A 14,711-nucleotide genomic window follows, 5' to 3' on the forward strand; every position below is an offset into this window, starting at 1 on the left:
TTGGCTTCCATGCCATCTGCGCTTTTGCTTGGTCATGTATACTGAAATCAAGCTGAAGTGAAAGTAAAATTGAAAAACCTTTCTGATTCGGAACTGAAATGAAAGAAATGAGTTGAAATGCAGCTGAACCGAACGTCAATTGAAGAATCAAGTTAGTTTTTGTGATCACCAAAATAATAAGAGTGTTAAGATGACTGATCATCAACATCCAAACAAGTAAACATAAAAAAGCAAATTGTGATATGAAGCGCTAAGTAGTTTCGTTCTTCAGTCATGATACTCCAACAGAAATCGTTATGTCTGATTATACAACAAAAGACATCAAAAAAACAATGCAAAGAGTTTATTATGGATAGATGGGGCATATGACCAACTTGATCTGAGATTTGCTTGAGAAGAGGTTCGTCTACAAAAAAAAAAGGCAATCAGATTAAGCAGAATATTACTTCCCTCTCTAAAAATATAGTAGAATGACTTCATTTTTGAATCCATTATGAAAAACAAATAAAACATAGTTAACCTGGTACATTCTCTGTAAGAGCCTCATTTGAGGTAGCCTCCTATGAATTCAACGGAAGGAATGTGTTGTACTTTGTAATAATCTTCTCCTCCTACAGAAAATTTCTTCTTCCATCTGGTGCCCAACATCACAAGCTCTAAAGAATAGATGAATCTCAGCCCATCAGGAATCTCCTTTAACTCTTCACAATCCAAAATACTCAGAGTTTCAAGAAGTGGCATGGAGCCTTCTTCTACTAGCCACTCTTCCCACTTATTTAGTCCAACTATTTCAAGCTTCTTCAACTGAGGAAACCCGCCACCCGAGCAAACCATCCTCCTCCCACAGTAAGAGCCTTTCAATAAAATAACACCTTTCAAGTGAAGCAGCTTCTCTAGAATAGGCATTGGATCCTCCTCCAAGCCACACTCACTTAGCTTTACGAATGTTAGTCGAGAAGGGAAGTGTTGTTGCCTTGGCATATATAAATCCAACAATAGATGTTTGAGATGAATGAAATCCAGTACAATACCCTCTTCTCTCATTTTTTTAGAGTGAGTACCCACAATATAAAGATATTCAAGGTTTCTCAGTCCACTTATTGATGCCGATAGAGTTTCTGTACTCGTCACACGAGTTAATCTGATAGCAAGAGTCATCAATCTGGTCATACCACATAGATCCTTTGAGCTACTATGCCATGTTGAGAAATAAACCAAGGTCTCCAACTTTACTAGATTTCTCAAACTCAACCTTGTCTTCTTGTGCATATGTAACGGTAGTTTAAGGTATCTCAATTCATGCATCCTCATGAAGACATCCGGCACGAATATAAATTCCGTATCGACATCTAAATTTAGATAGATCAGTAACATTAGGTTTCCTAGAGAAGAAGGTAGATGAGATACCTTAGCATCTTGTAAGCTCAAGTATCGTAAGTGGATGAGGTTTCCAATGCCAAAAGGTAACTTCATTCCTTCAAAATCTACATAAAAGAGATCTAACACTCTCAGAAGTTTTAACCTTGTAAAGCTTGTACCTAATAGCTTCCAATTTTCTACCCATAAATCATGCCAGAGAACCACGAGAGATCTAAGTTTTGGATTGTTTATATCTCTCTCAACATGTAATGTAGTTGGACATTGGTAGACAAGCCTGCGAGATCTACAAGGAGATTGAGAGTTTCCGGTCGAGGAGCTGGTTACACCTACACTTTTTACAGCAATTTGTAGGAAGTTTTCTTCCTTGGCTTTAAACAAACAAACTTCTCTCATCATGTCATGCAAATGACAAGTTCCAAATCTCGAAGCAGTAGCATCTCTTTCCCAAATTATCATATTCCTCCTCACTAACTCCTCTAGGTAGCTCTGTCCAACATCTTGAATGGTCTCTCCATTGTGATAATCTTCGGCGGTGGATATTCCTTCTGCAGCCCAACAATAAGACAATTTCTCCACGTTAATCTTATGATCTTCTGGAAAATGGGCCAGGTAGAGGAAACAATGTTTCAAATAACTAGGCAACTCCTCAAAGCTCATAGACAATACATGGTATATTGAACTGTTGTTACTGCTGGTTCTTCCCACGATATCAGATCCGATATTTACGGATAGTCTTTCCCAATCATGCATTGTGTACTTTGCAGCTAACAAACCTCCTAACACTTTGATGGCTAATGGTAGCCCTCCACAATGTTTTAACATTTGCTTACCCATATCTTCCATTTCCTCGTCAACCTTAGATTCTGCATAACATTATCACTAAATTATTAAAATCAGGCCATAGAAAAATAAAATACATGTCAACTTCATGCAATAAAGAGATATCAAAATGAGGTATTATTTAGGGTTAAAACAACTGTGTCATGGAATGCTTACCAGATGCATCTTTCTTTGGAAATGCTATTCTTTGGAAAAGTGTCCAACTATCCTCAATGGCTAGGCATTCTGGTTTAAAGTTGAGATATTTTATATCCCCACGTACCGCGACACTCTCATTTTGAGAAGTAAGAAGCACCTTCCAACCTGTAGCAAAAACTTAGTTGTTTCATAATAATTAAACACAAACAACGTATAATCAAGAAGAGTTGTTTCCAACCTTTATTGGGTGGAAATATTGGCTTTATTAGGTCCCAATCTTCGTCTTTCCATATGTCATCAAAGACAATTAATGATTTAGATGTCTCCAATAGCTGAAAGAGTTTATCATGGAGTTCAGCTTCTTCCATTTGCAAGATTTCATCTTTCTTTTCTCTAGAGGTTAGATTCTGCAAGATCATTTGCCATACATTCTTCCGAGTAAACTCTTGTGAGACACACACCCATGCGAGTCTATCAAACTGATGTTTAACATCCTCATGGTTAAAAACCTGTCTAGCAAGTGTGGTTTTACCTAGACCACCCATCCCGGTTATGGAAACCACTTGAACGTTTTCTTCGTCCACCAAATATCCAACCAGTTTCTTAACATTTACCTCCAACCCCACAAAATCGCTTTCGTAGTCCTTAGAAAACGTTTGTCGCATCTCCCTTTGTCTATCACCTTGAGGTTGCATATAACCACCATCAACGATAGCTTGTTGCACTCCAAAACTCTGCATATCTCGGATCACATCCGAGATCCTCGTACGTATGCCTCCAACATCTAATGCATTTCTCCTACGATCTGAAATAATGCAAGCATGTCTTCTGATACGCATCTTGATTCCACTTGTTTTCCAAAGTTTTTCTTTAAGAAGATATGTTTCAATTATATCTTCTGCGTCGTAAACAATTTCCTTTATTTCTTCGACAACATTTCTCACCACCGCAGTTGTATGTTTCTTTGCATCTGCATCTTTTAGAAAAGAGCTTAACAAGTTTAGATCACGTTTTAGTCCAGTAACTTGATCTTCAACTCCCTGAAATTGCTCGCATTCTTGACTCAGTAGGTCCCAAAGCTTTTTTATTCCAAACGACACAAGTTCTCCAGCCATAGTTGCTCCTGTTTAAGCGATATGAAAATCATAATCAAGCTATGTACTACTGATGAACATTCATAATCACCAAGAGTAAAACAAAATTTCGTCATTTTATATTCCACACATTGATCTTGTGTATCTTATATAGACACTCATAAAATACGGGAGAGAGAGAGAGTGTGTGACGTGTGACGCTGGACATTAACACATTTTAACCAAATGTAGTTAAGATTTAACATTTTTAGTGAGATATAATCAAACTGCTATACATTTTTTCAAGTAATGAATTCTTGGCGTAAGGCTTGTTTTTTGTTATTCAACATATAGAAGTCAAACAAAACCTATCTTTAACTGGACTCAAGCTTTATGTGTCTCTTAAGTCTTAACATACCCCGAGTCCCCGATGCAATTACAGAGACAAATAGTAGTACCGATCCAGAACATGGACAAAGAAAGTTTTCTAAGAATAAAAGAGCAAATAACATTACAAGAAAATTTTACTAACCTCTTGATGGCGTCGAGGAACTCTTCTGTTGTCGCTCTTTAGGAGAAACAGGGATGCTTAATTCAGCTTGACGTTGACTGAAAAAAAAAAAAAAAAAAAAGTCTCTGGTAGTGCTTAAAACGACAACTCTTTATTGCAGCCTTTGAGTACTGTTCGAGTTTCTGTGGTCACCAAAATATACAAACAGTAAAAAGAAATTATCTAGCAAGATACATTGTAATATGTTTCTCCAAGGTTTGTGATCAAGTAAAACCCTTTTATTTGGGCGAAGTAAAACCCTTAAATTATTGTTGATAAGTAAAACCCTTAAATTATTGTTTGATTATTGAGTTATTATGTTTAAAAATAATGTAAAACCCTTAATAAATCTTGAGAATTAGCGCATTGTGAGTTACGATATAAAAGCTTCACGGTAGTTGCTTTTATAAACTAGCACAAAGAGGATCAAACAGTTATTTATTTTTATAATAATCAATTCAATTTGTATAGGGATGATATAATAGCATTACGTACAGTTACAGTTTAAGTGAATACAGCGAGCTCATGCAGTCATTTGCATTTGGATGCAATCCCTAAAAGATATTTTGATAAACTCTAAAACTTTCTAGTTTTCTCAGTCAACAAAACCATCGGTGTCGCCTACTCCACCAATTTGTCTTTGAACTAAAGAGTTCAGAGTTAAATATCTGTTGAAGATCACCAACCAAATGGAGAGAAGTACCAATATGAATCATTCTTATAAGATTAAATTTGCTTAAGAAAAATCTTTGATTCCATGCGTACCAAATCCATAGAAAGAAGCTTGAGGCCCTTAATACAGAACTTAACCTATCCGCTTCTAAAGAGTAAAGAATGACACCCGATTTTTTTTGGAGCTTCCTAAATTCTTATCAGCTGCACACATATTAGAGGTTTATATAGGCTTCTCAACTATCAATTCATAAGTGAGATCTCATCTATAAAGCAAGACTTGGAGGTGAAAACATAATTAATCTTTCAATCTATAAATTTTATCTATAGATGATTTTCAAACTGAGTCATTATAAGATAGGTTGTCCAAAAGTTACATTCCGGCGAATTCGGTTGCTAGAAGCAGATGAGATGGTGAGAAACTTCCATCTGCATTTTTACTTGGTCCTGGATGAAATCAAGCTAAAGTGAAAGTATGAAAAAGCCATGCTAAATTGGAACTAAAATCAAAGAAACGAGTTGAAATGTAACTGAACTGAAAGGTGAATCAAAGAATCAAGCTTTTTCACCAATATAAGATGTAGACAAAACAAACAAAAAAATAATTGAAGGAGAAACAAACAAGGAGCTATCTAAAGCTTTTATACAGTTTTCATTAGGAACTATACAATAAAAGGAGTGTTGTAATTGACTGATCATCAGTCCACAAACATAAAAACCATTATTGCTATGACGCACAAAGTACTTTTATTCTTCTCTCATGATATTCTTCACATAAATCGTAAGTCTGAATATACATACAGAATAAAATCATTACAACAATGCAAAAAAGATTATCTTGTGTAGATAGGCAGATGACCAATTTGATAAGAAATTCGCCTCTCAAGTGAGCCGCCTACAAAACAAAAAAAAATCGAACAAAAAAATCAAACAGATCAAGCATCATTCTACTTATCTCATTAACAAATGTTATATATATAAAAAACATAGAACATATTTCTCTATAGATCATTTTGTGTACTTGATATTTAGATATAGGGGAAATAATATTTTACCTGGAATATAGTGTGTTACTGCATATTGTAGAACCTCATTATTTGTAGTCCTTTTCGAATTTAACAGAAGGAATGTGTTGGACTTTGTAATATTCTTCTCCTCCTTCTGACAATATTTCCTTCCATTTCTTGTCCATATCCAAATCTTTTATAGAATAGATGAATCGCAAACCATCAGGAAGCTGCTTTAATTTTTGACAATTCCATATAGTCAGAGTATGAAGACGTGGCATGGAGCCTTCTTCTACTATCCACTCTTCCCACTCAGCTAATCCCCATATATATAGCCTGTGCAATTGAGGAAACCCACCGTCCGAGCTAACCATTCTCTTCCCACAGAAAGCTCGAAAGTCTAAACGAACCTCTTTCAACTCAAGTAATTTCTCTAGAATCGGTAACGGATCCTCCACCAAACAACAACCATCTAGAGATATGCTTGTAAGGTGAGAAGGGAAGTGTTGTTCATCAGGTAACTTTGGCATATATAACCTCAAATTCAATTGTTTTAGATGAATGGCATCCAATACGATTCCATCTTCCATTATCCTTTTAAACTTTGAAGACCCGTCTGGTGTCCTTATGCTAAGATTTTCCAGGTGCCTCATCCCAAGTATTGATGCAAACAGAGTCTCTTTACTAATGTGCTTAAATAAACCAATGGTGAGAGTCCTCAAACTTACCATACCACGAAGATCCTCTAAGCTGCTATTCTCTGTTGAGAAATTCTCTAAGGTCTCCAAGTTTACGAGATTACACAGTCCCAACTTTATCTCCTTCGACGTATTAAATGGTAGTCTAAGGTATCTTAATTCATGCATCCCCATCAAGCAATTGGGCACGAATAGAGATTTCGTGCATACATTTATGTCTAGATAGATCAGCAACCTTAGGTTTCCTAGAGAAGAAGGTAGACGAGATACACGAGCCAAATCTAAGTTCAAGTATCTCAAGTGGATGAGCTTTCCAATGCCAGAAGGTAAATTTCTCCCTTCAAACTTGGCTTTATAGAGATCTAATACCCTCAGTAGTTCTAACCTTATAAAGCTTGAACCTAATAGCTTCCAACTCTTTCTTCTGTTCTCCCATACAATAAGGAGAGATTGAAGTTTTGGATTATTTATATCTCTACTAACATGTAATGTAGTAGGATTTTGTGAGACAAATCTGCGAGATGTACCAGGATATTGCGAGTTTGCGGTTGGAGGGAGGATACTTGCGATTTGAACGAAGTTCTCTTCTTTGGCTTTTAACAAACAAACTTCTCTCATCATGTCATGCAAATGACAAGCTTCAAATCTCAAAGTCGTAACATCTCTTTCGGCAATAACCATATTTCTCCTCACTAACTCCTCTATGTAGCTTTCTCCAACATCTCGAATAGTCTGTCCATGGTAATGTCGAGGTTCTAATATTCCTTCAGCAGCCCAACAATAAGACAATTTTTCTACCTTTATGTTATGATCTTCTGGAAAATGGGCCAAGTAGAGGAAGCAATGCTTCAAATAACTAGGCAACTCTTCAAAGCTCAGAGACAATACATGGTAAACTGAACTGTTGTTACCGTCACTGAAATCGGTTCTTCCCACGATATGACATCCAATATTCTCAGATAATCGTTTCCAATCATGAAAAGTGTATTTTGCAGCTAACAACCCTCCCAACACTTTGACGGCCAATGGTAGTCCTCCACAATATTTAATCATTTGCTTACCCATCATTTCCATTTCCTTATCAACCTTGAATTCTGCACAACATCATAAAACAAATAAATAAGACTTCATATGTAGCATAAAACAGATACAGTTAAGGGCTTAAATAGTTTCTTGCAATCATTTTAAAACCCATCTCATTGTGACCAAAATGTTGCAAAAAATACTTTTATTTAAAAGCGCACCTGATTCATCTACCCTTGGCATTGCAATTCTTTGGAAAAGTATCCAACTCTCTAGAATAGTTAGGCATTCTGGTTTAAAGTTGACATATCTTCTATTTCCATGCATTGCGATAGTCTCTGTTCGAGATGTAATCAACACCTTCCAACCTGCAAGATATTTACTTTGGTTCATAACAAACAAAACACAAAGAAAATAAGGTGTACAATAAGATGGTCACCTTTTTTTGGTGGAAATATTGGATTGATTAGGCCCCAGTCTTCTTCTTTCCATATGTCATCAAAAACAATTAATGATTTAGATGTCTCCAATAGCTGAAAGAGTTCATCATGGAGTTCAGCTTCTTCCATTTGCAAGATTTCATCTTTCGTTTCTCTAGAGGTTAGATTCTGCAAGATCATTTGCCATACATTTTTCCGAGTAAACTCTTGTGAGACACACACCCATGCGAGTCTATCAAACTGATGTTTAACATCCTCATGGTTAAAAACTTGTCTTGCAAGGGTGGTTTTACCAAGACCTCCCATCCCGGTTACCGAAACAATTTGAATGTCATCTTCCTCCACCAAATATCCAACCAGTTTCTTAACATTTACCTCCAACCCCACAAAGTCGCTTTCGTAACCCCTAGAAAACGTTTGTCGCATCTCCCTTTCTCTTTCTTGTAGTAGATGTGAAGACTGACTACCATCGGAAATCATCTGTTGTACTCCAAAACTATGCATGTCTTGAATCACCTTAGAGATCCTCTTACTTATGCCTCCAATATCGGACGCAAATTCCCAACGATGCACTTTAATGCAAGTTAGTTTTGTGATACGCCTGATGATGCCACTTCTTTTTCGGGCTGCTTCTTTGAGAATAAACGTTTCGATCATATTCTCCGTATCATAAACAATTTCTTTAATCTCTTCAACACAATGTCGCACCATCTGACTTGTATTTTTCTTGGCTTCTGCATCTTTCAAAAAGGACTTTAACAAGTTTAGATTACTTTTTAGTTCAGCTATTCGATCTTCAACTCCTTGAAATTGCTCGTATTCTTGGGTCAGTCGGTCCCAAAGCTTTTCTACTCCAAATGAAACAATTGCCTCGACCATAGTGGCTCCTGCCTAAGTAGTTTGAAAAATAATAATCAAGTTACGTACTATTCATATACAATATATATTCGCTAGAAGCAATTGGAGTTTCATATTTTGATTAAATCTTAAAAGCGTTTTCTGCCAAAAACAATAACTCTACAAATTGCTATTTTTGGTCTTTACTTCTAACTTAAAAGGGTTAATCTCACGAAATAAAAAATAATATACAACATAGAAGCAAGTGTTGGATTTTTCCTTTCCTCTTGCCATGTATTGAATTCTTGTTTATGGCATCCAACTTATAGAAGTCCAAACAAAACTAGATCTACAGTTTTGCCGTCAACTCCGAAGATAAAGAGACAGGTAGAGACATATTTCATCGGAAGCAAAGAAATTTGCCATGAACCACACAAAAACAAAAACAAAAAAGTAACAATGGAAAAGTGACTAACCTCTTGAAAGCGGCAAGGAAGACTCTCGTCGTCGCCTTTAGGAAGAAGGGAGAGGCTTGCTCTAGTTATTAATCTCACTTACTGTGAATAAGCGTTTGTTTACTCACTAAAATAATTGAAATAATATGGTGCTACAAAAAACTGTTAAAAATGTCATATTTTTAGTGTTATTTTTTATGCAATTTATTTCAACATTAATTTAAATCTGTTAATTGGTAATGATAATTAATTTAAGGATGTAATTTATTTGGTAAAGTCAACAAAGTTAGCCGCGAAAACAAAAAATTAATAAAAATTAAATGAATCCGCAAAAGATAGTATTTTAAATTATTCGAGATAAAATTGACGCATTTTTTGACAAATGAAGACTTCTTTTCTTTGACAAATTTTCCCAAAACAAATAAGGGTCCGTTCTTTTTTTTATATATTTCAATGGATACTGCAGAAGGAAAACGACAATTCTTACCCATGATAGGCTAATGAAAAACAAAACTATATAAAATCTATTATTTTTCAGCCAAGTGGTGGAAGTGCATGTATTTTAAGAGTCCCCATAGTTCTCTGCCTTTTATGGGTTTCGTTATAAAACAAAAATTGCCGACAAAAAAAAAAGAAAAAAAAAAAGAATCCCCATAGTTCAAGGTTTGACTGTCATGGCACCATGTACCTTACTTAGTCATATATTATTAAAAAAAAGTAACGTTATGTATATATCAAATGAACATCAACATACCAAAATTAATGAAGTTCAAAATTCTTCAGAAAATTAATATCTCTTTTTTGACCAGGAAGATCCTGAATATGCATGTAAAATTAACACCCTCGTAGCGAGAAGTACGTAAACATCTTCCAACCTGCAAAATAGTTCTTGTTTGACATACCAACACGACAATTTTTTCTGGTTGTTCTTGTAAGCACGAATGTGATATTCAAGGGATCATTATATCTGCTTGGGCTTTAGAGTTCCACTGAACAGCCAAACTCTACATGCTTTGATGTTTTCTTTGTAAAGAGTTTCAGCAGTAGAAAGAAGATGATGGCGCATGATGTTTACGAGTTCAGATCAATCGGTCTGATTGATCCTACGTTTCAGCCAGAACGGAATCCAGCAATTCACTATCTCAAGATTACAGATTCTTCGAGCGCTAACTTATTTGGAGATTTGCGGTCAATATATCTATCTCTAGCGATCACAACATGAACATTGCTCATATAAGCCTTAATTATATATTTTGTTGTATTAAACAAAGACTTAAACCGCTTAACTACTACTAAACCAGCATTGGCTCAATTAGTCTTTCGTTTTAATGCCCTTAACCAGTAACCAATTGAATCTGTTTTTTTTTGGTAGAGCCCAATTGAATCTGTTTTGAAAACAAGAAGTTAACAATTTATTAGAGATAGACAATAAAGAGTGTTCAATAGTTTTTTTTTGGTTTTGGTTAAAAAAGAGTGTTGAATAGTTCTAACAATAAATAAAGAAGAGTGTTGAATGTTTCATTTCCGCGTTAAGATACAAATATACGGCCACGGCAACGAATTCAAGGTCAATATTGATTGCGAATGATCGATCCAATAAAATGAGTGCTAAGATTAACTATTATTATCATTCATAGTTATACTAGCAAACATAAAACCAATATATTTTTGCAAGAAAATCTGTAAGTGTTATTATACAACAAAAGACACCCATACAAAAACAGTGCAAAGAGTTCAAAAGATTATAATAAGAATTAAGAACTGAATTTAATAAAAGGAATGTTTTGAACTTTGTAAAATTCTTCTCCTCGTTCCGATAATCTCTCCATCCAGCTCTTTCCCATGATCAGATTCTTTAAAGAATATATGAATCGCAGCCCATCAGGAAGCTCCTTTAATGTTGAACTCCAAATACTTAGAGTATGAAGCCGTGACATGGAGCCTTCTTCTACTATCCACTCTTCCCACTCCTCTTGTTCATCCAAAGCTAGCTTACGCAATTGAGGAAACCCACCAGCCGAGCAAACCATTTTCCTCCCGGAGAAAGATAGATAATCTAAACTTAAATCTTTTAACTCGAGTAATTTCTCTAGAATCGGCATTGGATCTTCCTCCAAACAACAGTAAGATAGATCTAAGACCGTAAGGTGAGAAGGAAGGTGTTGTATTTTAGGAAGCCTTGGCATCTCTATACTCAAGGTGAGCTTTTTGAGATAAGTGAAATCCAATACCATTCTCTCTTCTCCCATCCTGTTAACGCCAGCGTTTTCCATTATTTTAAAATTTTCCAAGTGTCTCAGTCCACATACTGATGCAGATAGAGTTTGTAGACTAGTCCCCTCACTTAAAATGATCACAAGAGTCCTCAACCTGACCATACCACGGAGATCCTCCAAGCTGCTACTCTTTGTTGAGAAATTCTCTAAGGCCTCCAATTTTTCTAGATTACTCAACTCCAACTTTGTCTTCTCATGCATAAATCTGGGTAGTTCAAGATATCTCAATTCTCTCATCCCCATGAAGACATTGGGCACGAATATATCCGTGAAATCTGTGCGTATATCTAAATAGATTAGCAGGACTAGATTTCTTAGAGAAGAAGGTAGATGAGATACCTTGGCATCTTTTAAGCTCAAGTATCTTAAGTGGATGAGCTTTCCAATGTCAGAAGGTAACTTCCCTCCTTTAAACTTGGCTTGAACGAGATCTAACACCCGTAGAAGTTTTACCCTTGTAAAGATTGAACCTGATAGCATCCATCTTCTATTTCCAATATCATCATAGACAACCACGAGCGATCGAAGTTTTGGATTATTTTTATATCTCTCAACATGTAATGTAGTAGGATTATGTAAGACAAATCTGCGAGAAGCACCAAGAGTTTGAGGGTTTGATGTCGGGGAGTGGTTACTGACAATTTGTAGGAAGTTCTCTTCTTTGGCTTTAAACAAACAAATTTCTCTCATCATGTCATGCAAACGACAAGTTTCAAATCTGGAAGTCATAACGTCCCTTTCAGAAATAACCATATTTCTTCTCACCAACTCCTCTATGTAGCTATCTCCAGTATCTCGAATGGTCTCTCCATCGTAACGCCTACGTTCAGATATTCCTTCTGCAGCCCAATAATAATGCAACTTCTCTACGTCTATCTCATGATCTTCTGGAAAGTGGGCGAGGTATAGGAAACAATGCTTCAAATAATTAGGCAATTCTTCAAAGCTCACAGACAATACATGATCAATAGAACTGTTGTTACCGCTAGTTCTTTCCACGATATGAGATCCAATATTCTCAGATAATCTTTTCCAATCATGCAGTGTGTATTTTGCAGCTAACAACCCTCCTAAGACTTTGACAGCCAATGATAGTCCTCCACAATGTTTGATCATCTTCTTACCCATATTTTCCATTTCCTCATCAACCTTAAATTCTATACAATGTAAAAACAAGTAATCATTTGGACCAGCAAAAAAATATAAATATCAATAGGATTTGATAGCATCAGTTATTCAGAGCTAAGAAGATTATTTTGCTATCATCCGAAAACATATATCATTGTGATCGAAATGGATAAAAAAAACCTTCGTTTGAAATTCTTACCGGATGTATCTTTCCTTGGCATTGCTATGCTTTGGAAAAGTGTCCAACTGTCTGGGATAGATAGGCATTTTGGTTTAAAGCTAATATATGTTGTATCTCCACGCATCGCGATACTCTCAGTTCGAGAAGTAAGTAGCACCTTCCAACCTGCAAAATATATACTCGTTTAATAATAACCAAAGAAAAAGAACATAATGAGTATGAGGTTTTATCATCTTTCTATTTATTAAGTACAATAACAGGTCACCTTTTTTGGGTGGAAATATTGGCTTGATTAAGTCCCAATCTTCTTCTTTCCATATGTCATCTAGCACAATTAATGTTTTAGATGATTCCAACAATCGGAAGAGATCATCATGAAGGTCAGCTTCTTTCATATTCTGGATTTCATCTTTCCTCTCTTTAGATGTGAGATTCTGCAAGATCGTTTGCCACACCGATATCCGAGTAAACTCTTGCGAAACACTCACCCATGCGAATCCATCAAACCGATCTTTTACAACATCATGATTAAAAACTTGTCTAGCAAGGGTGGTTTTACCAAGACCACCCATCCCGGTTAAAGAAACAATTTGATAGTCATCTTTCTCCACCAAATATCCAACCAATTTCTTAACATTTGCTTCCATTCCCACAAAATCGTTTTCGGAGTCCCTAGAAAACGTGTGCCGCATCTCCCTTTGTCTTTCTTGTAGTGGATGTGAAGAACGGCTGCCATCAGTAATTATCTGTTGTACTCCAAAACTTTGCATATCCTGTATCACCTTGGAGATCCGCTTACTTATTCCTCCAATATCAGACGCAAGTTCCCTACGATCCATTATAGTCGAAGCAAATCTTTTGATACGCTTCATGATGCCACGTTTCATTTCAACTTTTTCCTTGAGAATAAACGTTTCGATTATGTCCTCCGTGTCATAAACAATATCTTTGATCTCTTCCACACAGTGTCGCACCATCTCACTTATATGTTTCTTGGCATCTGCATCTTTCAAAAATGACTTTAACAAGTTTAGGTTACTTTTTAACTCAGTTACTTGATCTTCAACTCCTTTAAATTGGTCATATTCTTGGCTCAGTCGGTCCCAAAGCTTTTCTACTCCAAACGACACAAGTTCCATACTGGCTCCTGCTTAAATATTATGATAATAGGACTTAAGTTTACTATTGAAAAACATGTTATTATCGCAAGAAGTAAATAATATAAGTTCGAAGAGGTAAAACTAATCAATATTGGAGTTTCATGATTCGATTAAATTTTAAAAGATGTTGTACGCATTTCATCGTGATCAATAATACAAACAATATTGAACTCTGAACTCCTTTATATATGTGTATTCATAGTGAGGGTTTACAAATTGACAATAGCATCAAGACAGCAATAAATTTTTGTTAGGATGTTATAATACTAGTGCGATCTAATCGAATAGCTAGAAATCATCTCTAAACACAATTATAATTAACTTTCTTTAATAAATATTGACACTATATCTTCAAGCGTACCCAGAATCTGTATCTCTTTCTAGATCCAGACTATGAACACAGTTTAACTAGCAAGACTCCGGAGATCGAGAGAAAAATAGAGATATCTTTCACCAAAAACAAAGAAATTAATATGAGCAAAAGGAAAGACGAAAAAGGAAAAGTGACTTACCTCTTGAAGGCGCCAAGAAACTCTCTCGTTGTCGCCTTTAGGAAGAAGACACAGGCTTGCTCTTTAGTTTTTTCTTCGTCAAAGGTTCGTCAAAGGCTTGCTCTTTAGTTATTAAATATCAACTTACTATGAAAATAAACCTTTTAATAAGTTGATATTTAAGCCATCTTTTTTTTATAAGTTTAGTAGTTTACCATGCATCTTCAAAAATATACAATTAACTCTATAAAGTCAAAAATCTAATAATAATAGCAATCTCGATAGATGCCATTTGCACTTGTGAAAATATGTGTTTTTTTAAAAAGTCTTTGACATGTTGCATAAAAAGAATAGTAAACAAA

At 35.6% G+C, this 14,711-nt stretch overlaps 3 protein-coding genes across 9 annotated transcripts; all 3 read right to left on the reverse strand.

Moving 5' to 3' along the window:
- Positions 1–223: 223 nt before the first annotated feature.
- AT1G58390 (Disease resistance protein (CC-NBS-LRR class) family) lies at positions 224–4,029 on the reverse strand. Of its 2 annotated transcripts, NM_001333830.1 has the most exons (5): positions 3,964–4,029; positions 2,597–3,481; positions 2,377–2,523; positions 521–2,243; positions 224–406 (listed from the first exon to the last, which is right to left on the reverse strand). In NM_001333830.1, exons 2-4 carry the CDS (start codon positions 3,471–3,473, stop codon positions 544–546), a joined length of 2,724 nt encoding a protein of 907 aa, NP_001319265.1. In that variant the 5' UTR covers positions 3,474–3,481; positions 3,964–4,029; the 3' UTR covers positions 224–406; positions 521–543. The 2 variants fall into 2 exon arrangements, with proteins under 2 accessions (NP_001319265.1, NP_176135.1); NM_104619.3 differs by lacking the exon at positions 224–406 and having other exon boundaries at positions 512–2,243.
- A 1,251-nt stretch (positions 4,030–5,280) lies between these two features.
- AT1G58400 (Disease resistance protein (CC-NBS-LRR class) family) lies at positions 5,281–9,277 on the reverse strand (the record flags this gene model as incomplete). 3 transcript variants are annotated; one of them, NM_001333832.1, is made up of 5 exons in its annotated part: positions 5,281–5,548; positions 5,709–7,452; positions 7,603–7,749; positions 7,821–8,712; positions 9,135–9,277. In NM_001333832.1, 3 exons carry the CDS (start codon positions 8,698–8,700, stop codon positions 5,747–5,749), a joined length of 2,733 nt encoding a protein of 910 aa, NP_001322398.1. In that variant the 3' UTR covers positions 5,281–5,548; positions 5,709–5,746. The 3 variants fall into 3 exon arrangements, with proteins under 3 accessions (NP_001322398.1, NP_001322397.1, NP_001319266.1); NM_001333833.1 differs by lacking the exon at positions 9,135–9,277 and having other exon boundaries at positions 5,398–5,548; positions 7,821–8,700; NM_001333831.1 differs by lacking the exon at positions 9,135–9,277 and having other exon boundaries at positions 5,409–5,548; positions 7,603–7,719; positions 7,821–8,700.
- Positions 9,278–10,766: 1,489 nt separating this feature from the next.
- On the reverse strand, positions 10,767–14,564 carry AT1G58410 (Disease resistance protein (CC-NBS-LRR class) family; the record flags this gene model as incomplete). Of its 4 annotated transcripts, NM_001333836.1 has the most annotated exons (5): positions 10,767–12,276; positions 12,373–12,546; positions 12,717–12,863; positions 12,964–13,845; positions 14,371–14,564. In NM_001333836.1, the coding sequence occupies 4 exons, from the start codon at positions 13,835–13,837 to the stop codon at positions 10,868–10,870; spliced, it is 2,604 nt and encodes an 867-aa protein (NP_001323308.1). In that variant the 3' UTR covers positions 10,767–10,867. The 4 variants fall into 4 exon arrangements, with proteins under 4 accessions (NP_001323308.1, NP_001319267.1, NP_001323309.1 ...); NM_001333834.1 differs by having other exon boundaries at positions 10,767–12,546; NM_001333835.1 differs by having other exon boundaries at positions 10,767–12,546; positions 14,220–14,564.
- Between the last annotated feature and the right edge of the window lie 147 nt (positions 14,565–14,711).

Source organism: Arabidopsis thaliana (genome assembly GCF_000001735.4).
Source record: "Arabidopsis thaliana chromosome 1 sequence".
NCBI classification, from domain to species: Eukaryota; Viridiplantae; Streptophyta; class Magnoliopsida; order Brassicales; family Brassicaceae; genus Arabidopsis; species Arabidopsis thaliana.